General features: G+C 39.1%; 1 protein-coding gene and 1 long non-coding RNA gene across 5 annotated transcripts; one reads left to right on the top strand and one right to left on the bottom strand.

Annotated features, from left to right (window-relative positions):
- Positions 1-1,324: 1,324 nt before the first annotated feature.
- LOC135587813 (ethylene-responsive transcription factor ERF038-like) lies at positions 1,325-2,511 on the bottom strand. The gene has a single exon (XM_065079605.1). It carries the CDS (start codon positions 2,463-2,465, stop codon positions 1,968-1,970), a length of 498 nt encoding a protein of 165 aa, XP_064935677.1. The 5' UTR covers positions 2,466-2,511; the 3' UTR covers positions 1,325-1,967.
- Positions 2,512-3,740: 1,229 nt separating this feature from the next.
- LOC135587814 (uncharacterized) lies at positions 3,741-8,161 on the top strand. Of its 4 annotated transcripts, XR_010475973.1 has the most exons (7): positions 3,741-4,647; positions 4,735-5,100; positions 5,168-5,482; positions 5,612-6,503; positions 6,772-6,871; positions 7,296-7,347; positions 7,540-8,159. It is a non-coding gene; the product is annotated as an uncharacterized LOC135587814 (long non-coding RNA). The 4 variants fall into 4 exon arrangements; XR_010475975.1 differs by having other exon boundaries at positions 4,735-5,482; positions 6,777-6,871; positions 7,540-8,161; XR_010475974.1 differs by having other exon boundaries at positions 5,000-5,482.
- The last annotated feature ends 9,822 nt before the right edge of the window (positions 8,162-17,983 follow it).

The following is a 17,983-nucleotide window of genomic DNA, read 5'->3' as shown; positions in this document are numbered from 1 at the left end:
TGTTAGTATATTATATAAAAATATGGATAATTATTTTCATCATTTAACTATGACATATCATACTATAAAAAAGCCATCCTCCATAACAACAACTTCAAAGCATTTATTCTTAAGTAGATTCGACACTTACCTGAAATAATTTAAATATTAGATTAATTTTATCATAAATATTTTCAATCTAATTTTATGGGATTGGATGCAAGTAAGATCTTGGTTGGATTTGAATCAACATCAGAATTGAATAATGACCTTAACAGATCTCAAATTACTGTTGTTGTACATGTTTTCTTTTTTATATACTTTAATAATCTCATCAGATAGGTTAACTTACAGAAATTGTCATTATCACCTCCACATGAAACTTCGCAAGATTCAATGACTGTAGAGGTCAAATCTTCATTTCACACAACCAATCTCACTCATTCCTGTGACTTAGATTGCCATGTAGCTATCAAGCTAGCTCAGATTTTGACTCTGAGCGAGGCTTGTTTTCACACCACCATATTTGATCAATAAAGAAAGCATATTAAACGTGTGGATCGTATCACAATGCTTAGTACTCTCTCTCTCTCTCTCTCTCTCTCTCTCTCTCTCTATCCTTGACAAAAGAGCATTAAAAGAATGACACAAGTGGCAGGAGATGGCAGCAAAGCTACCGAAACATACTCCATATAATAGGAGAATTTTAGTCTCTATCTCTCCAGTTGGCCACCATTCATTAATCTCATGAGGTCACTCTTACAGCAATGTTGTTGCTTTATTATCTTCTTTACTGGTAGCAAATGCATGGTGCCTTGACCAAGTTGGACCCATTGACCATTGGAAACATCCTGCAACTTCACACCTAAAACAATATCCAACACTAAAGATGCTCAGATTTTCTTCCCACCTAATGCAGATTATCTTGTTCCTTGCTCTACGAAGAGCAGCTACTCCCTTTCCGACACGGGGGATCCTTCATATCTTCCATCACCATCATAGTTTGTGGCATTGTTTCTCCTCCTCATGTTCCTTTTGACTGGCTTTGAATTGTTTTCTTGCAATTATAGCTGTCATAAAAGTGAAATCTGTTCTCAATCATCACGTTTTTGCGTGAGTTCTAAAACGAGTGCTGCTTTTGTCTTTGCCTGAGAAGATATGGGTCGATGATTCTGCAACACAGGTGATTAATATTGTATTTGCTTCTGAGATTGAATCCATGTACTGAAGAATATTTAAGGTGCACAGCATTATGTCATCTGCAGACAATGATCTGTCTGTCATTGGAACAAATCTAAATAATCAATAGCTTGTGCTAACCTCATTGTCTCCTGATGGGAGACTGTTCAAGTATCTCTTTGTTTTTGGACTTTGGTTAGGAAGGTTCCCAGCTGCACTCAATACCTTAGACTATTCACAGAAAGTACACTGACGAGTCTTAGGAACTATTGTCTGCTGTACTCTTATCGGATAACCCTTCCACTGTTCATCTCTCTTTGTCTGAAGACTTCAGATTTCAATTCTGCAATTAAAATGCTCTTTATACAACAGAGAAAGAAACTTAAACCAGGTTTAGGAGACCCTTTTTGCATGGATTAGTGAATGTCTATGTGTTGTTCGTGCAGTATGTCTATCTATTGAGCTGCATCGGTGACAGCCAACGGCATAAGAATGAAGGTTCATGAACCTTGATTTCCACATAGTGTGCGTGGTGATGCTTCCATTGTCCCAATCTATTATGTTCTCTCCCAAGCAAACATCATTCGATTAGATCAAACTGAGAGGCTTAACAGACAGTAAATGCTCTCTTATGCTCTGCAGTCTTGGCTGTCATCTTTCTGCAACCAAGAACTGCACTTACATGCATTTCTTTTGGCTTTTATGCATCAAGAATAGATAGAGTACATTTCGAGTCAATATTTATGGAGTTAAAGCACCCAATCATCCTCATTAAATACAAGGATGTGAGTTAATGCGATATATATAGGTTACGGGAAGGGATCCCATAAGGATCCATGGTGTTCCCAGTCCTCGAGCTCGCTCACCTCGCTGTTCCAAGCCGGTGGGGTTAGCAGCAGCGCTTCGGCCAGGTCCAGCCACATCTTGGGGGAGTCGAGGCCGAGCTCGTCGTTCCCGAGCCGCTCCAGCGCCGACGACATCCCGGCCCGAGCGGTGGTGGTCTTGCACCGGAGCCTCGCGGCCGCCTCCAGCGCCGCGGAGCGGATGTCCTTGGGGTCCGAGCTCCTGGGCCGCGGCAGCTGCTCCGCCGACTCCGGGAAGTTGAGCTGCGCGTCGTGGCCCTTGAGCCGCAGCGCCGCCACGTCGTGCGCCACCGCCGCCATCTCCGCCGACTCGAAGCTCCCCAGCCATATCCTGCTCTTCTTCCCCGGCTCCCGGATCTCCGACACCCATTTGCCCCATTTCCTCTTCCTCACCCCTCGATAATGCACCGCCGCATCTGCTCTCATCTCCTCCGCATGCTCCATGGCTGTCTCCGCACCACAATCTTCAGCTCGTCAGAGTCGAGATGACGAAGAGTTTGTGGAAGCATATATATAGGCGATGGGATGATGCGTGTTATTTCGACACATGGAGCTTGTTTAGGAGAAAGCAAGCTTCCTAGTAACTACGTAAGATGGATAAGAATTCGGTGGGCTTCACAACATGCAGTTCATATCCTTATTCTGTAGCATTAAGCGAATATAATATGAAGCAGATGTTGATGCAGCGGGCTGCATGTCCGTGGTTGTACGTAAGAGAGAAGATCGTATTCAATGGGTGGATGTTCTACTCATATATTGGATTTGTTGCACGCAGTGCAATCGAGCGGAGGAGATGACATGCGAAGGATGCGGTCGTTGTCATCGTTGAATTGCTTCTGCCGTGCCACAGCTGGATCGAACTGGCTCCCATCGGTGGAGCATCAATTGCTTGTCGAAATGCCCGGGCGAGTTCTCCTCCTCCTATCTCCTCGTGCCTTTGAACTCTGTGGCTCACACCGCACGAGCCGGTTGACCGTAGCACGGAGCCGCCGCCTGTGCGTCCGTACGTGGCGGTGGGCGCGTCCGTGCGCTTTAACCTTATGCGTCCCGCAACACTTCACTTCGGGCTCAATCACCAGACCCGAACCGGTCTTAGTAATATCGGTTCTTGTTCGATTTAACCGGCTCGATTTATGATTTGTCCGGTCCGACTCGAACTACTTTTGATCTGCATACTTGATTTAAATGTAAGAATTTAGGATCAATGATTGGTGTTTGGACTCAGAAAGATGATGAGGACGTGTATCGATTCATTGAATGGATCGAGTTGATCTGACATCGACATAATGATGATGATGATGCATCAGTGTCCTGCTCGTAGACCGGGTTTGATCTTCCACAGGCTGCCACTTGGATGGAACATCAACGTGATCACACAGCAGCAACTTACATGTACATGTCCACGTCAAATCCGAGAGTGAACTCACAGCCGATCTGATGGTTGCATAATAGCTGAGCTGAGTTGTCAAGATTTTATACGTCCTCACGAGACGGTAAATTAGAACCCATTTGATGATGAACGATTTTTCTAAAAATATTTTTTTTTCTTCTGAAAAAAATTATTTTATATATTATAATAAATTATATATATATAATAGTTTAGATATTATATAATCCAAATATTATTTCATAGATTTATTTTTCCGTATAATACATCTTCTTTTATATGAAGATTGAATCCCAAGATTTTGTGCGACTGTCGTTGGTGATCTACCAGGATCGGCTCCTGCAGAGAGCAGCGTATCGTCCCAGTTCTGTCTCATCGAATTCCGTTGTCCAACAGTTGTTCGACTTAATGCCTGATCGTTTCATTGTCGTCCTGACGACGGACGTCCATTGTCAACATCTGTGTGGCTTTTAACAGCTGTGAGAACCTCCAATGTTGACGAACATTTGTTTTGTTGACTTGCAGATGGTGTATAGCATATGAATGCCGATCAGAATCTGAGGTGACATGAGGCATGAAGGAGCAGCGATAAACTATTTAGGGGGGGAAAAGAATTGAACGGGGCCATGGCATGACGACGTGACCGTGCTGTTGCAGGGAGGAAGAAGCTTCCTTGCTCCTGTATGAAGAGGAAGGAGACACCTCAGGGAGAGTTTTCCTGCATCGGTGGACACAGCTGCATCTGTGACGTTTCATGTCGTTTTGTAGACCGAGTTAGACTCCCTCCTTTTACAACTAATAGATGGAGCTTTCTCAGTGGTTGGTGGAGCTGGTCGTGGAAGAAAAGGGGCAGTTTGACGAATACGAGACTGAGGAAATTGAGCTCGGCATGGGCAGAGCTGGAGCCTGCTGGTACTGGGATCATGATATCAGCACCCAGCTTCCTCTTATTCCTTTGCTGTATGGCACTTTCGGCTCGGAGGCCACGCGGTGCTCCTGTCATGGTGATGCAGAGACGACCACAGCAGACGGGATATGGCGAAGGGATGGAGCTTTAAGGGAGCCACCAACCGCTGGAGTTCTCATACGTAGGTCCTATGTGTGACCCATGCACAGTTCCGGAGGTGTGATTGCAGTCACGACGTGTTTGTTGAAATGCATAAGGGGGGTATTTGCAGCATCAAACAGCACTGGTAGCTCGCCGTCATCCCATGAATGGCTTCGCTTTACAAACTGACGGTAATCTCGAACTTTGTTCTTATTATTGTCAGGCTCCATTCTTGCTGTATGAGGGTCTGACCACAAGCCATTCGTCATAAACAGCAGATAAGTTAACTGAGTTCTCAAATAGTAGAAAATGAGCCAAAATTTGATGAACATTCAGTAGGTGGTTGATGCTGTAAGATGGAATGTGATTCTTGATGTGAAGCAACTGCAGTTGGCAAAATTAAGAGATACATCCTTCCTGAAGAGAATAACGATATACACAAAATACCAGAGTGAATAGATAGATATTTTTGTTGAAAATTTGTTGATCATGACACATTGCTTTTACCATTTTCCATAATTTGGTATCCTTGCTCAATGACAGAAAGAGATTCTGATCACAAATGGTTGGGACTTTACTGCTTGTCGGTGTTGTAGTGGTGCTGGTGGTATTACTGCTGTGAAGTTAAGAGAAATTTGTTCCAGGTCAGTCACTTCAGCACAGACAGCTTTTGTAATGATTACAAGGTGAATATCCATCATTCTTTGGCAGGTCAAAGAGATAACTAGTATGATACAAAGTAGGAGAAATTGTAGAGGAAATCTTGCTGAGACCCAGATTGAACAGTTGTTAGTTGGCAATACATTGACAGTGACTGGAGTTTGCATAGAAGAATGTTTAATTTCATGATGGTATCTTCACCTCATCCAGAAAATACACTTAGTGAAGCAATTGGTGTTAGCTTTTCAAATTGGAATATGAAGACTAAGTTGTTCATTATCACCTTAGACAACAACTGCTCAACACATGACGTCTATAGTACTAATCTTAGAGATCTTTCCAACAAGAACATTCTTATGATGAAAGGTCAGTTGTTTTTTGTACATTGTTATGCTAATATCTTGAATGTAATTGCATGGATGTGGTTGCTTTAGTTTATGATTTTGTTTACAACAATAAGGAGAGTGTGAAATTTGTAAAGCTTCTTGAGTGCAGGAAGGAAAATTTGCTGAGATAGCCTTACAAATTGAGATCTGATGACTATAATGAAGCTCTATCAGCTCATGACTGGGTCACTGGAAGATACTGGAGATCGTTTCTACACACCTAAAACTTTTGTACGACTCTGTGAATAGTATCCTCACAACAATAGAGGAAACTGCAAATATATAGTTTTCAAGAAGCACGAGAAATCCAGCTAGAGCTAATTAACACAACATTGAATCAGGAACACCATGGTGAGCAACATACCTAAGGAGATGCATGAAAAGTATGACAAATATCGGAAACATTAAAAGCCTTGTTTTAGCATTTTCAGTGGTTATGGACCTTGAGTCACAATGAAGCTTGTTGCATGGGTGAAGATTCTGCCAGATATGTTAAGGTGGTTAATGATATGTATGAAGTATATCTTAAGTATGTTACCAAGCCACTTCCAAGTTACACCAGCTTATGTAGAACTAAAGGAGCCCAAGCAGTTGAATGGCAATGACAACAACCAATCCTCAACACCATATCCCACAGGCAATGGGCTTCTTGTCTTCAATATCTATCTCTCCAGGATAGAATTGATGAATCAGCCAACAGAGTCTGAGTCTCTTGTCCTGTGGATCCTAGGGTTTGATCCAAACTGTTGGAAGCTCAACAACCTCTAAGTATCCTATTTTATCCAAGATGACTATATTTTTTGGCTCAGGGACTGGAAGCAGAGTCCTTAATGAGTATCAATCCAGACAGAGTGGAGGCTATTTTTTTGTGCAGAAGACTAGCTCCAGTATTCATCCATCATGGCAGAGCCACCCCAACCGCAACAGTGAAAGTGCAATTCTAGCCTGTCCAAAACTACGTGTCATCGCAGCATTGCAGACAGCAAATATGATTAGATGAGGTTTGTTACCTATGGTCAGTTGTTTCATTTCTAGGACACATAATTCTCTGTCCCAGCCTTTTCTCCAGGACATGAACCTATCTGTAGTCTCCATTTGTCATATTAGCATGTTCTAGCCATTTCCAGCATTCATTTCCTGAAACCTTTTCTACCGTGTTCGTTCTGGGATATTCTTCTTAGTTGTAGATGTGTTTATGATGTTAATTTACATTTTTATATTTGACTACTGATGTTAACAGACTTCTAAAGATTTTCGCACTTTTAATAGGTCAGTGCCTGTTACATAAATGAACTACTCCATGGAGATTGTGTGACACACGGTTTTAAGTGGTCTATGAGTTAGTCTCCACTATGAGATTGTTATGCAGGTTTGTACGTTTGTATTTCTTCATTGATTTCCTTATTATTAGCATTCATTACATTTTTTATTTGATTTTGAGTCTAGTTGATGTATGTTCAATGATTCAAAAGGTCTATGCTTCTTTCACTTATCCTCTAACGTTGACAAATATGATCTTAAAACTGTTATTGATCACTCTATCAACTGTGACCATAAAACTGTTATCAATCACTCTGCTTTGTTTATGTTTTTTCAAGATGGATTGCTTGAGTTAATATTAACTATTTCGTTGAGGAGATTTGGTTCGCATCAGTTTTAAATTTTTAATCCCTGTAGTTCACTAGCTTGATTCTTTTTTTTTTGCAAGTATTGTTTACGTTTGTGTTTCTCCTTTTGTTTTATTCTGTGATTCTGTGGATGGATTACCTTTATTGCTGCCTATATGCTTGCAGTTAATTTTACTACCTCAACGAAACAAGATGTGATGGGATTAAACTACTCAAGGTTACTATTTGATATTATTATATTTATTATATTTTGTTTTTTTCATCATTATTGAGTTGATGCACAAATGACAACTTATTTTGTTGTATGAATCTTTCCTTTCATGGTATTCCTAGTAGGTGCTATAGTTAAGTCATCGAAGACAGTATATGCCTGCAACTAATCAAAGATCAAAGATCTTTGATTATCCAGATCTTGTTTATCCAGCTGATCAAAGATCTTAACGGCACCCAGAAAAAATCATTTTCGACCTCCCTGTTATCTCGGCATCCATCTTCATCCTCTGTTGTCCACCAACACCATCACAAGGCCTCTTGCATGTTGGATGGCTAATGGCCTGGTTGAAGACAAACTTATCGAACATCCGACTTTGTCTATAGATGCTCCAATCGTCCAGGTACTTGAGGGAGTGAATTCGTCTGCATCATTGATAATTACGTATAACATAAAGTTGTCATTAGACCTTTTTATCAGTTTGCATTTTACAATCTCAAGTTCAAAAGATACTGGGTGTTTCCATTACCATTACTAGGATGTTATTAGTATTCTTCCCTCACATTATTCATTACTGACTTCTCTTAGCTTTCAATATAGGCATCAAATGTGGTTCATCTTTTGGTCATGTTCTAAAATGTCCTACAAATTCTAATTTGTGAGAATTGGTCATCAGAAAAGCAAATAGCTTGATCAGTCCTTTTCTTTTTTTTTTCTCTTTCAGTTTTAACATCCTTATTTGATTTATTTAATTATAATAAATTCTTGATCTGAATATTTCTTACTCACAAATATTTTAATTGCAAGTAATTCGTTTCTGATATCTTCTGACAAATCTATGATGCAATTTTATTTTCCTTGTATAAGCATTGAAAATTTTGTTTAAATATCAGCATAAATTCATTCTGACACTTCATCTTATAACATGACTCACTAATTTATTTTATTTATACGAATTCTTCGTGTTCCTCAGTTGCTTATTAACTTGTAACTCTTGTCTGTCTCCCTCTCTAATCTTTATCTGCTTACCATCAAATAGAATGTTTCACTGACTGACTTGCTAATTTGTTGTGATATTTTACTAATTATTCCTGTTTCTCACCTGCTTATGAACTTGTTATCTTTTGTCTGTCTTCCTCTCTCAATCTATCAGTGCCCATCTTGTGGTTCTGAATCTTTCTATCCGATCCATCACCCGTACTCTTCCAAAGTACAACACCCAGTCAATACAAGCACCAAAAGAAAGGAAGATGAGAACAAGAAGTAATTAAGTGAATGGAAGAGCCTGATCCATCAAAGATCCTCCAAATTCCTAGTGCAAAACCTAGCAACCAAACAATAAAAGAAACAACAGTCCAGGAATGTTATGGAGCCTTTCTCATGACACTCCACCAGATAATATGGTGGCACCTGAACAATCCCTCCTGCCTATCTCCATGAAAAACATTTCTTTATCAGCACTAGACTTGTCAATATGCTGTGCTTTCAAATGGCCATAAGAATTACATGGTCCCAAGTGGGATCTGATGTAGATCAGAAGAATTAAGCGAACAAGAATACTTTGATCAGTGACAATCGGTGCAAGTCTATGCTTTTTTGGCATTGAGCATCTGTGTCAGACACATAGAATTACATGGTCCCAGTGACAATAGGTTCAAGTCTAGGCTTTTTTTTGACACAGAGCATCTGTGGGGGGGTTATGATCCAAGCGATATATATATACGTATACATATGTATACATATACATATATATCCATATGTATATATATGTATATGTATATATATACATATGTATGTACATACATATATATACATACATATGTACATGTATACATACATACATACATGTACATATATACATATATATACATATATTTGTTTGGGAATGCTTCAGAAGTAGCAAAGTTGAATGTGATAGTAACACAAAGGATGTGGGGTTTCCCAATTAATGGCACAAAGGACCAAACATGATAAGATTGCAGAGGATGTGATAGTGACCCCCTTGATATCATTCCATGATGTACACATTTCGAATATTTTAGCAAGTGTAGCATTGCATCACATGGTAAGATATCAGCTCGTACGATGCAAATTTTTGTTTGATATCTTGATATAGGGCATATAGCAATGATAGCAATCATATATTTCTTGGTGATGCAAGTATGGCCTAATCATAGCATCAGTGATAGCAACCATATCAACATCAGTGATAGCAAACATATCAACATCAGTAATAGCAACCATATCATCATTAGTGATAGCAAACATATCAGCATCAGTGATAGCAACCATTAGTGATAGCAAACATATCAATTCATATATTTCTCCCCCTTTGTCATCAACAATAAGGAGAACGATATAAGCAAATTTTAAATATAAGTGCGATGTCATAAGTTGGTTCATGTCATTTTTCAACACTGAGTGATAGGATACCAATTATGCAAACATCTCGAGGAAAACATGACATGGAGATAGCTTTTATTTCTTTTTATTTGTTATCTTTTTACATGAAGGAGGAAAGCCATATGTGAAGTTCAAATCGATAAGATATTAAAGTACACTTCATTTTTGCAAGGATTAAGATATGTAAGTGAGTCAAATCCTTGTATGTAAAAATATCTTCCTTTTATAAGAGGGAATCATCAAATATGTTTTTCTAAAAATATTTTTCATATGATAAGTGCATTTGCTAGATGATTCCATATGTCAAAAATCAATGATGTGAATTAAACTTGATATGACATATGCTTGTTAAGTTCGGAAGAGGATAATGTATCAAGAAAATCCAATTGTTAGGATCAAGAAAATCCGAAAATGAAATTTGACACTTTCATACATTCGGACAGGGTTTTACTAGAGATATTCAATTACAATCATGAAGGTAAAACATGCTTATTATCATGGAAATTTTTGTATTCAAGCACATAATTTCCAACATGTAATCATGGCAAGTAATTATGTAAAATTATTATGGCAATCAAGTGATTTGATCATTCAATCAAAAAAGTCCGAAAAATAATTTTAACACGTTTAATCATTCGGACATATTTTTGTCATAGTTTTTCAAATATAATCATGAAGATAAGGCATGCTCATCATCATGGTAGTATGATAGCAAGTTTACCATATACAAGCTAGCAAAAAATTTCTACATTTTAAGCCCCGCAAGCTAGCAATTTTTTCTCTTTTGTAATTTTTGTATTTTTCTTGAATTGTGCTAGCAATCTATCTCCCCCTTTGTCATTGTCAAAAAGAAGGGAAAAACCCTTTACATCAATTTCTAAATCATGACAAAGGTTAGTATCAATCTCATTTGTGCATCATTATATTTTCAAATTAAAACATGCACATTTTCAAAACATATAAACTCATTATTATATGCATGATTCCAAATCATCAATATTTCAAATCATCATGGTATCAATTTGTCACATTGCATCCTACCATGCATGATCGAAGCTTCTCATTTGCATACATCAAAACAAATTCATGAATATCTCATGCATTCATATCATCACTTGAGGAATATTGAAAAAGAAATAATTGGGTGATGAGATAAATATTTCATGAATACAAAGAATTACATAAAAATCATATCATGAATACAAGGAATACAAGTCACAATCATTCAAGAGAAAAATCAAGATCATGATTTTGATAAAACTAATTTCAAATTTAAATCATCAAAATCATTTTTATGGCTCACAAAATTTATAACATAAATAGATTCATGATTTCATTGATAATATATTTTGTCCCTTTTTTAAGTGTTTCATTTTAAGTGATCGATTTCATGTTAGCATGCCTTTTCATTTATGAAAACATGCATCAATTTTTTAAAGCCACTGTTATTATCATGAAAATCGATAATCAAGAATCATCATACGTAAAAAATATATACTCATTAATCATAACTTCAAATTAAGCATGATTTCATATACTCAAAATCGAGAAATAACAATGGAAATCAACATGATACACATTATTACTTCTCAACCACATATAGCATGATTTCATAAGGTATTTTTAATCACAATCATTTTGTTTATCATAAACATGCAATTTTCATGATTATTTTCAAAATTACTAGAATGATAAGCATGATTCCTAATTGTTTGTATTTTCATTATAAAATTATTAAACATGTGATTTTCAAGAAAATTAAATAAAAAAGAAAAATGCTTTAAGCATCATGTAATTTCAAAGTAAATTAAAGGCATTTTGATTACCTCAGCGTCGAAAGGCGTAAAGGCGTAGTTTGCCACCTCGCCTTTGTTGATTTTCTCCTCGTCTTCGGAGGAGCTCGATTCATCCCAATTTTTGTTCTTCTTCTTGCGTTCAAAGCAAGTAGTTCCGTTCTTTTTACTTTTTAATTTTTGTTTCATTTGTAGTTTAAGTTCACCATCACTTGAGCCTATGCTCGAGTGGTCTTCAAATATTCTATGTCCCAAATCCTTCCTGTTCTTTGGAAGGTGGTTCTCAAGTTCTTCACGTGCATTGCACGTCATTTCATATGTGATCAAGGAACCAATTAGTTCTTCAAGTGGAAATTGGTTCAAGTTTTTCGATTCTTGAATAGCAGTTACTTTTGAATCCCAAGGTTTAGAAAGTGAGCGCAAAATCTTGTTTACGAGTTCAAAATCCGAAAAACATTTTCCAAGAGCTCTTAAACTATTGACGAAATCCGTGAAACGGGTGTACATGTCGCCTATAGTCTCGCTTGGTTGCATTCGAAAAAGCTCAAAATCATGCAATAAAAAGTTAACTTTCGAGTCTTTGACTCTACTAGTTCCCTCGTGCGTGATCTCAAGTGTTCGCCAAATGTCAAAAGCTGTTTCGCACGTAGAAATCCGATTGAACTCATTTTTGTCCAAAGCGCAAAATAAGGCATTCATAGCCTTTGCGTTTAAAGAAAAATACTTCGTCTCCAAATCCGACCATTCGTTCATCGGTTTAGAGGGAAGTTGAAAACTGTTTTCAATGATATTCCATAAATCCAGATTCAGAGAAATCAAGAAAACTCTCATTCGAGTTTTCCAATAAGTGTAGTCCAATCCGTTAAAGAACGGTGGACGAAAGACCGAAAAGCCCTCTTGGTTTCCGGTGTAAGCCATCTCTCTTGGGTTTTAATCCGTTTGAGAGTTAACCTCGCTCTGATACCAATTGTTAGGATCGAGAGCACTTGTTGAATCTCGGATTTTGATGATGAAGTCAATTGTCATTTGTTGTCTAATCTATGTGTTGAGATAAGTGTGCAGGATTAACTACGATAAGAGTAAGACAAGCAGCAGGTGTTGCGCCGGAGTCAAGATCATGATCACGTTGGGAGTTCGAGAGTTCGACGGAAGTTCGGACGGTCGTCGGAGGTTCAGCGAGGACAGATCCGAGAAGTCCAGAAGCTTGCCAAGCGAAGCTCGTCAGAACTCGCCAAGTGGATCGTCGCAAAGTCCAGGAGTATGCCGGATGTCCGCAGAAGGATCACCGAGGGTTATCGGTTGATCGACGGAAGTTGGCCGGAAACTCGCCGGAAGAAGCGATTGACGCATCGGAGCAAAGCTGCAGAAGTTGTCTTAGAGTTAATCGTAGTTAGCATGATGATTAAGCATGAAAATGGGAGGTGATCCCATTAGCTTAATCTTGGGGCAATTGGGCCCCTGAAAAGATTCAAAGTGGGCCGAATGGAGTGAACCATTCAGACCCTGATTGCACCAGGAGGTGCAACCGCCCCAGCCAGGAGGTGCAACCGCCTGGGCTGTGGGGTTGGGAGGTGCAACCGCCCCAGCCAGGAGGTGCAACCGCCAGGGCTGCGAGGCTGGGAGGTGCAACCGCCCCAGCCGAGAGGTGCAACCGCCCAGAGCTCAGTCTACGAGCTAGACTGGGCGGTGCAACCTCCTCTGCCAAGAGGTAGCACCGCCAGAGCTCAAGTTTCGAGCTCTGCCAGGCGATGCAACCACCAAGCTCAGTCTTCGAGCTCTGGCAGAGAGGTGCATCAGCCTGAGCTCAGTCTCGAGCCCTGCCAGGTGATACAATCACCGAGCTCAGTCTTCGAGCTCTGGCAGAGAGGTGCATCAGCCTGAGCTCAGTTTGGAGCTCTGCCAGGTGATGCAACCACCGAGCTCAGTTTAGAGCTCTGCCAGGTGATGCAATCACCAAGCTCAGTCTTCGAGCTCTGCCAGGTGATGCAATCACCGAGCTCAGTCTTCGAGCTCTGGCAGAGAGAAGCAATCGCCTGAGCTCAGTCTTCGAGCTCTGCCAGGCGGTGCCACCTCTCCAGTCAAGAGGTGCAACCGCCTGATCCCAGAATTCTGGGATTTGATCGATTTGATCGTTTTGAGCTCCAAATTTGAACTGGGTTGGGGCCTATAAATACCCCACCCATTCAGCACTGAAAAGATACAGATCCACACCGAATTCTTGATCTTTTCAGTGATTCTAAGAGCTCAAATTTGTGTAAAGTCCTAAAGTTCTCCTCCTTCTGTTCTTCAAGTCTTGAGTTGTAAAGAGAGGAGAGAAAGGATCTGTAAAGGTTGTCTCCTGAGCCTGTCAAAAGGAGAGAAACTGTAAAAGGGCAGTTAGCCTTCGCCCATTGAAGGAAGGCAGCTAGTTGACGTCGGCAACCTCGTCGGTGGAGGAAGCCAAAAGTGGAGTAGGTCAAGGCTGACCGAACCACTCTAAATCTCTGGTTTGCGTTTATTTTTGAGCACTTTATCATTACTGCAAACCTCCTCCATTACTACTGCTCTCTGCGCTTTCACGAACAAGTTCTAAGTGCTGTTCTTTCAGAATCTGCATTCAAACGTAAATCGTGTTTTCGTACGATCTTCACACTGCAGTTTACGCTTACATTCGGACTCCATTTATAACTGCAAATTGCTTTCTACGTAAAACGCTTTTCAAGGTTCAAAACTGCTTTTAAACGCAAAACTACATTTAGACGTAAATCTGAGTTTAGACGTAAATCTGCGTTTAGACGTAAAACTACGTTTAGACGTAAATCTGCGTTTTGACGTAAAACTGCGTTTGAACGTAAAACTGAGTTTAGACGCAAACTGCGCTTAGACGCAAACTGCGCTTAGACGCAAACTGTGTTTAGATGCAAACTGCGCTTAGACGCAAAACTGCACTTAGACGCAAACTGCACTGTGATTCTGCTTTTATATCGAAATCATTTTTTATCGGACGAACGCAGCTTTAGCTTTTAAATTGCTGTAAGATTTCCGCTGCACTAATTCACCCCCCCCCTCTTAGTGCTCTCGATCCTAACAATTGGTATCAGAGCCCGGTTAACTCTCAAAAGGATTAAAACCCAAGAGAGATGGCTTACGCCGGAAACCAAGAGGGCCATTCTATTACACGTCCACCCATGTTTAATGGGACGGACTACACCTACTGGAAAACCCGAATGAGGATCTTTCTTATTTCTATGGATTTTGAATTATGGAATCTTGTCGAGAATGGTTTTTCAAAGTCTTCTCTTCCAATGATCGATTGGAATGATTTGGAGAAGAAGGCTTTCGCTCTAAATGCAAAGGCTATGAATGCCTTATTTTGTGCACTCGATAAAAACGAGTTTAACCGTGTTTCAACTTGTGAAACTGCATTTGATATTTGGCACACACTCGAAGTGACCCATGAGGGCACAAGTAGAGTAAAAGAGTCAAAAATCAATTTGCTGTTACACTCTTTCGAACTCTTTCGGATGAAACCGAGTGAAACCATTGGCGACATGTTTACCCGTTTCACGGATGTCGTCAACGGTTTAAAAGGACTCGGAAAGAGCTTTTCGGATTTTGAGCTTGTTAATAAGATACTAAGATCCCTTCCTAAGAGTTGGGATCCTAAAGTCACCGCTATTCAAGAGGCAAAAGATCTGCGAAATTTCCCTCTTGAAGAACTAATCGGGTCACTAATGACCTATGAAATGACTTGTAAAGCTCATGAAGAGCAAGAAGACATCCTTCCAAAGAACAGGAAGGATATGGCACTCAAAACGTCAGAATGCCACTTGAGAGAAAACTCAAGTGATGAGGACTGTGATGATGACTTGGCACTACTAACAAGAAAGTTTAAAAAGTTCTTTAAAAGAAACAAATTTAAGAATGATGCAAAAAATAAACTTGAACCCAAAAAGGACCAAGTGATCTGCTATGAATGCAAAAAGCCGGGACACTACAAAAGTGATTGTCCCCAAGTCAAGAAAAGAACAACAAAGAAGAAGGCGCTCCAAGCAACATGGGATGATTCGAGCGCATCTGAGGAAGAGGAGTCCAACACCGAGCAAGTTGCTCATTACGCCTTAATGGCCATCGAAGACGAGGTAACAAATTCAATAGATGCTGATTTATCTTTCGATGAATTATTAAATGCTTTCAATGATTTATTTGACGAATGCAAGAGTATAAGTAGAAAATATAAATTGCTGAAAAAGATGCATGATAGTCTTACCTGTGAGTTTGATAAGTTAAAAGTCGAACATCATGATAGTTTAAATTCATGTATCAAATGTCATGATTTAGAAACTATGCAAAAAGAAAACCTGCTACTCAAGGACACCTTGAAGAAATTCGAGGTTGGTAGCAAGTCATTAAACATGATCCTTGCAAACAAGGGTCACATTCCCAAAAGAAGTGGGATTGGATTTGTGAGGAGTCCTCACCGAAATCCAACTACCTTTGTAAAAGGCCCCATCTTACATGTTCAACACCAAACCAAGTGCAACTTTTGTTGCAAATCTGGACACAAGACACATTGTTGTCCATTCAAGAAAATAAGTCCAAACAAATTAATTTGGGTTCCTAAGGGAACCATGATAAACTCTATGCAACATGATAAGAAATGTAGATCTATTTATGAGGCACCCAAAAGCAAATGGGTACCTAAACATCATCCTTTCTTGTAGAAAACTAAACAATCGCAAGCTAGGAGCAAGAAATGGTACCTTGATAGTGGATGCTCAAGGCATATGACCGGAGATCCATCTCAATTCTCTAAGCTCACTAGCATAGACGAAGGATATGTCACCTTCGGAGACAACAACAAAGGTAAAATCATTGGCAAAGGAACCATAGGTAACAAATCCAACCTCTCTATTGAAGATGTTTTACTAGTTGATGGTTTAAAACATAACCTCTTGAGCATTAGTCAATTATGTGATAAAGGATATATTATAAGATTTGAATCTAATGCTTGTATCATTGAAAAACCACACAAAAATATATCTATGATTGCATTAAAACAAAACAACGTATACACTATTAACATCAATGACTTATGTGATGAAATGTGCCTTGCCGTTATGAATGAGGATGCTTGGCTATGGCATAGAAGATTAGGTCATGCTAGCATGAAACTAATCACTCAAGTATCATCTAGAGAACTTGTAAGAGGAATTCCTCATATCAAGTTCATCAAAGATAATGTATGCAATGCTTGCCAATTAGGTAAGCAAATTAAGGGTAGCTTCAAAGCTAAGAATCAAATAAGCACCTCTAGGCCCTTACAATTGATCCATATGGACTTGTTCGGACCAATCTCTACATCGAGTCTAGGAGGTAGCAAATACGCCTTTGTCATTATTGATGACTATAGCAGATATACATGGACCTACTTCTTAAAACAGAAAAATGAATGCTTTAGATATTTTACCAAGTTTTGTAAACTTGTTCAAAATGAAAAAGGATCTATGATTTCGTCAATTAGAAGTGATCATGGTGGAGAATTTCAAAACCATGACTTCCAAGAATTCTGTGAACTCAACGGATATAACCATAATTTCTCTACTCCAAGAAATCCTCAACAAAATGGGGTAGTAGAAAGAAAAAATCGAAATTTACAAGAAATGGCAAGAACAATGTTGAATGAACATAGCCTACCCAAATATTTTTGGGCCGAAGCTGTAAACACTGCATGCTATATTTTAAATAGAGTCCTAGTAAGACCCTTACTCACCAAAACTCCTTATGAGTTATGGAATAACAAAAAACCCAATGTCTCATATTTCAAAGTCTTTGGGTGTAAGTGTTTTATCTTGAATGAAAAGGATAACTTAGGAAAATTCGATGCTAAATCTGATGAAGGAATCTTTCTTGGTTATTCTTCGGTTTCTAAAGCTTTTCGCATCTTCAATAAAAGAACCTTAGTTATTGAAGAATCCATCCATGTTGTTTTCAATGAGATTTCAGAAATTAAGAAAAATGATCTTGATGATGATTTTGATTCCTTGAATTTAAACGAAACCCCGTCTCCAATTAACAACTTGGATGCATCCACTTCCGAAATATCCTTACCCAAGGATTGGAAGTATATAGATGCTCATCCTAAGGAGCTAATCCTAGGAGACACATCAAAGGGGGTTCAAACACGATCTTCTTTTAAAAACTTTTGTGCCAACGCCGCCTTTCTCTCCCAAATTGAACCCAAATGTGTTGATGAAGCCATGAAAGATGATTCATGGATTATCGCAATGCAAGATGAATTAAATCAATTTGAGAGAAATGAGGTGTGGACGCTTGTTCCTAGGCCAAATGACCATTTAGTTATTGGTACTAAATGGGTCTTTAGAAACAAGCAAGATGAAAATGGTATCGTGGTTAGAAACAAGGCTAGATTAGTGGCCAAAGGTTTCAACCAAGAAGAAGGTATC

This window comes from Musa acuminata, chromosome BXJ1-8 (assembly GCF_036884655.1).
Source record: "Musa acuminata AAA Group cultivar baxijiao chromosome BXJ1-8, Cavendish_Baxijiao_AAA, whole genome shotgun sequence".
Lineage (NCBI taxonomy): Eukaryota > Viridiplantae > Streptophyta > Magnoliopsida > Zingiberales > Musaceae > Musa > Musa acuminata.
This window is presented reverse-complemented; position numbering and strand designations above follow the sequence as displayed.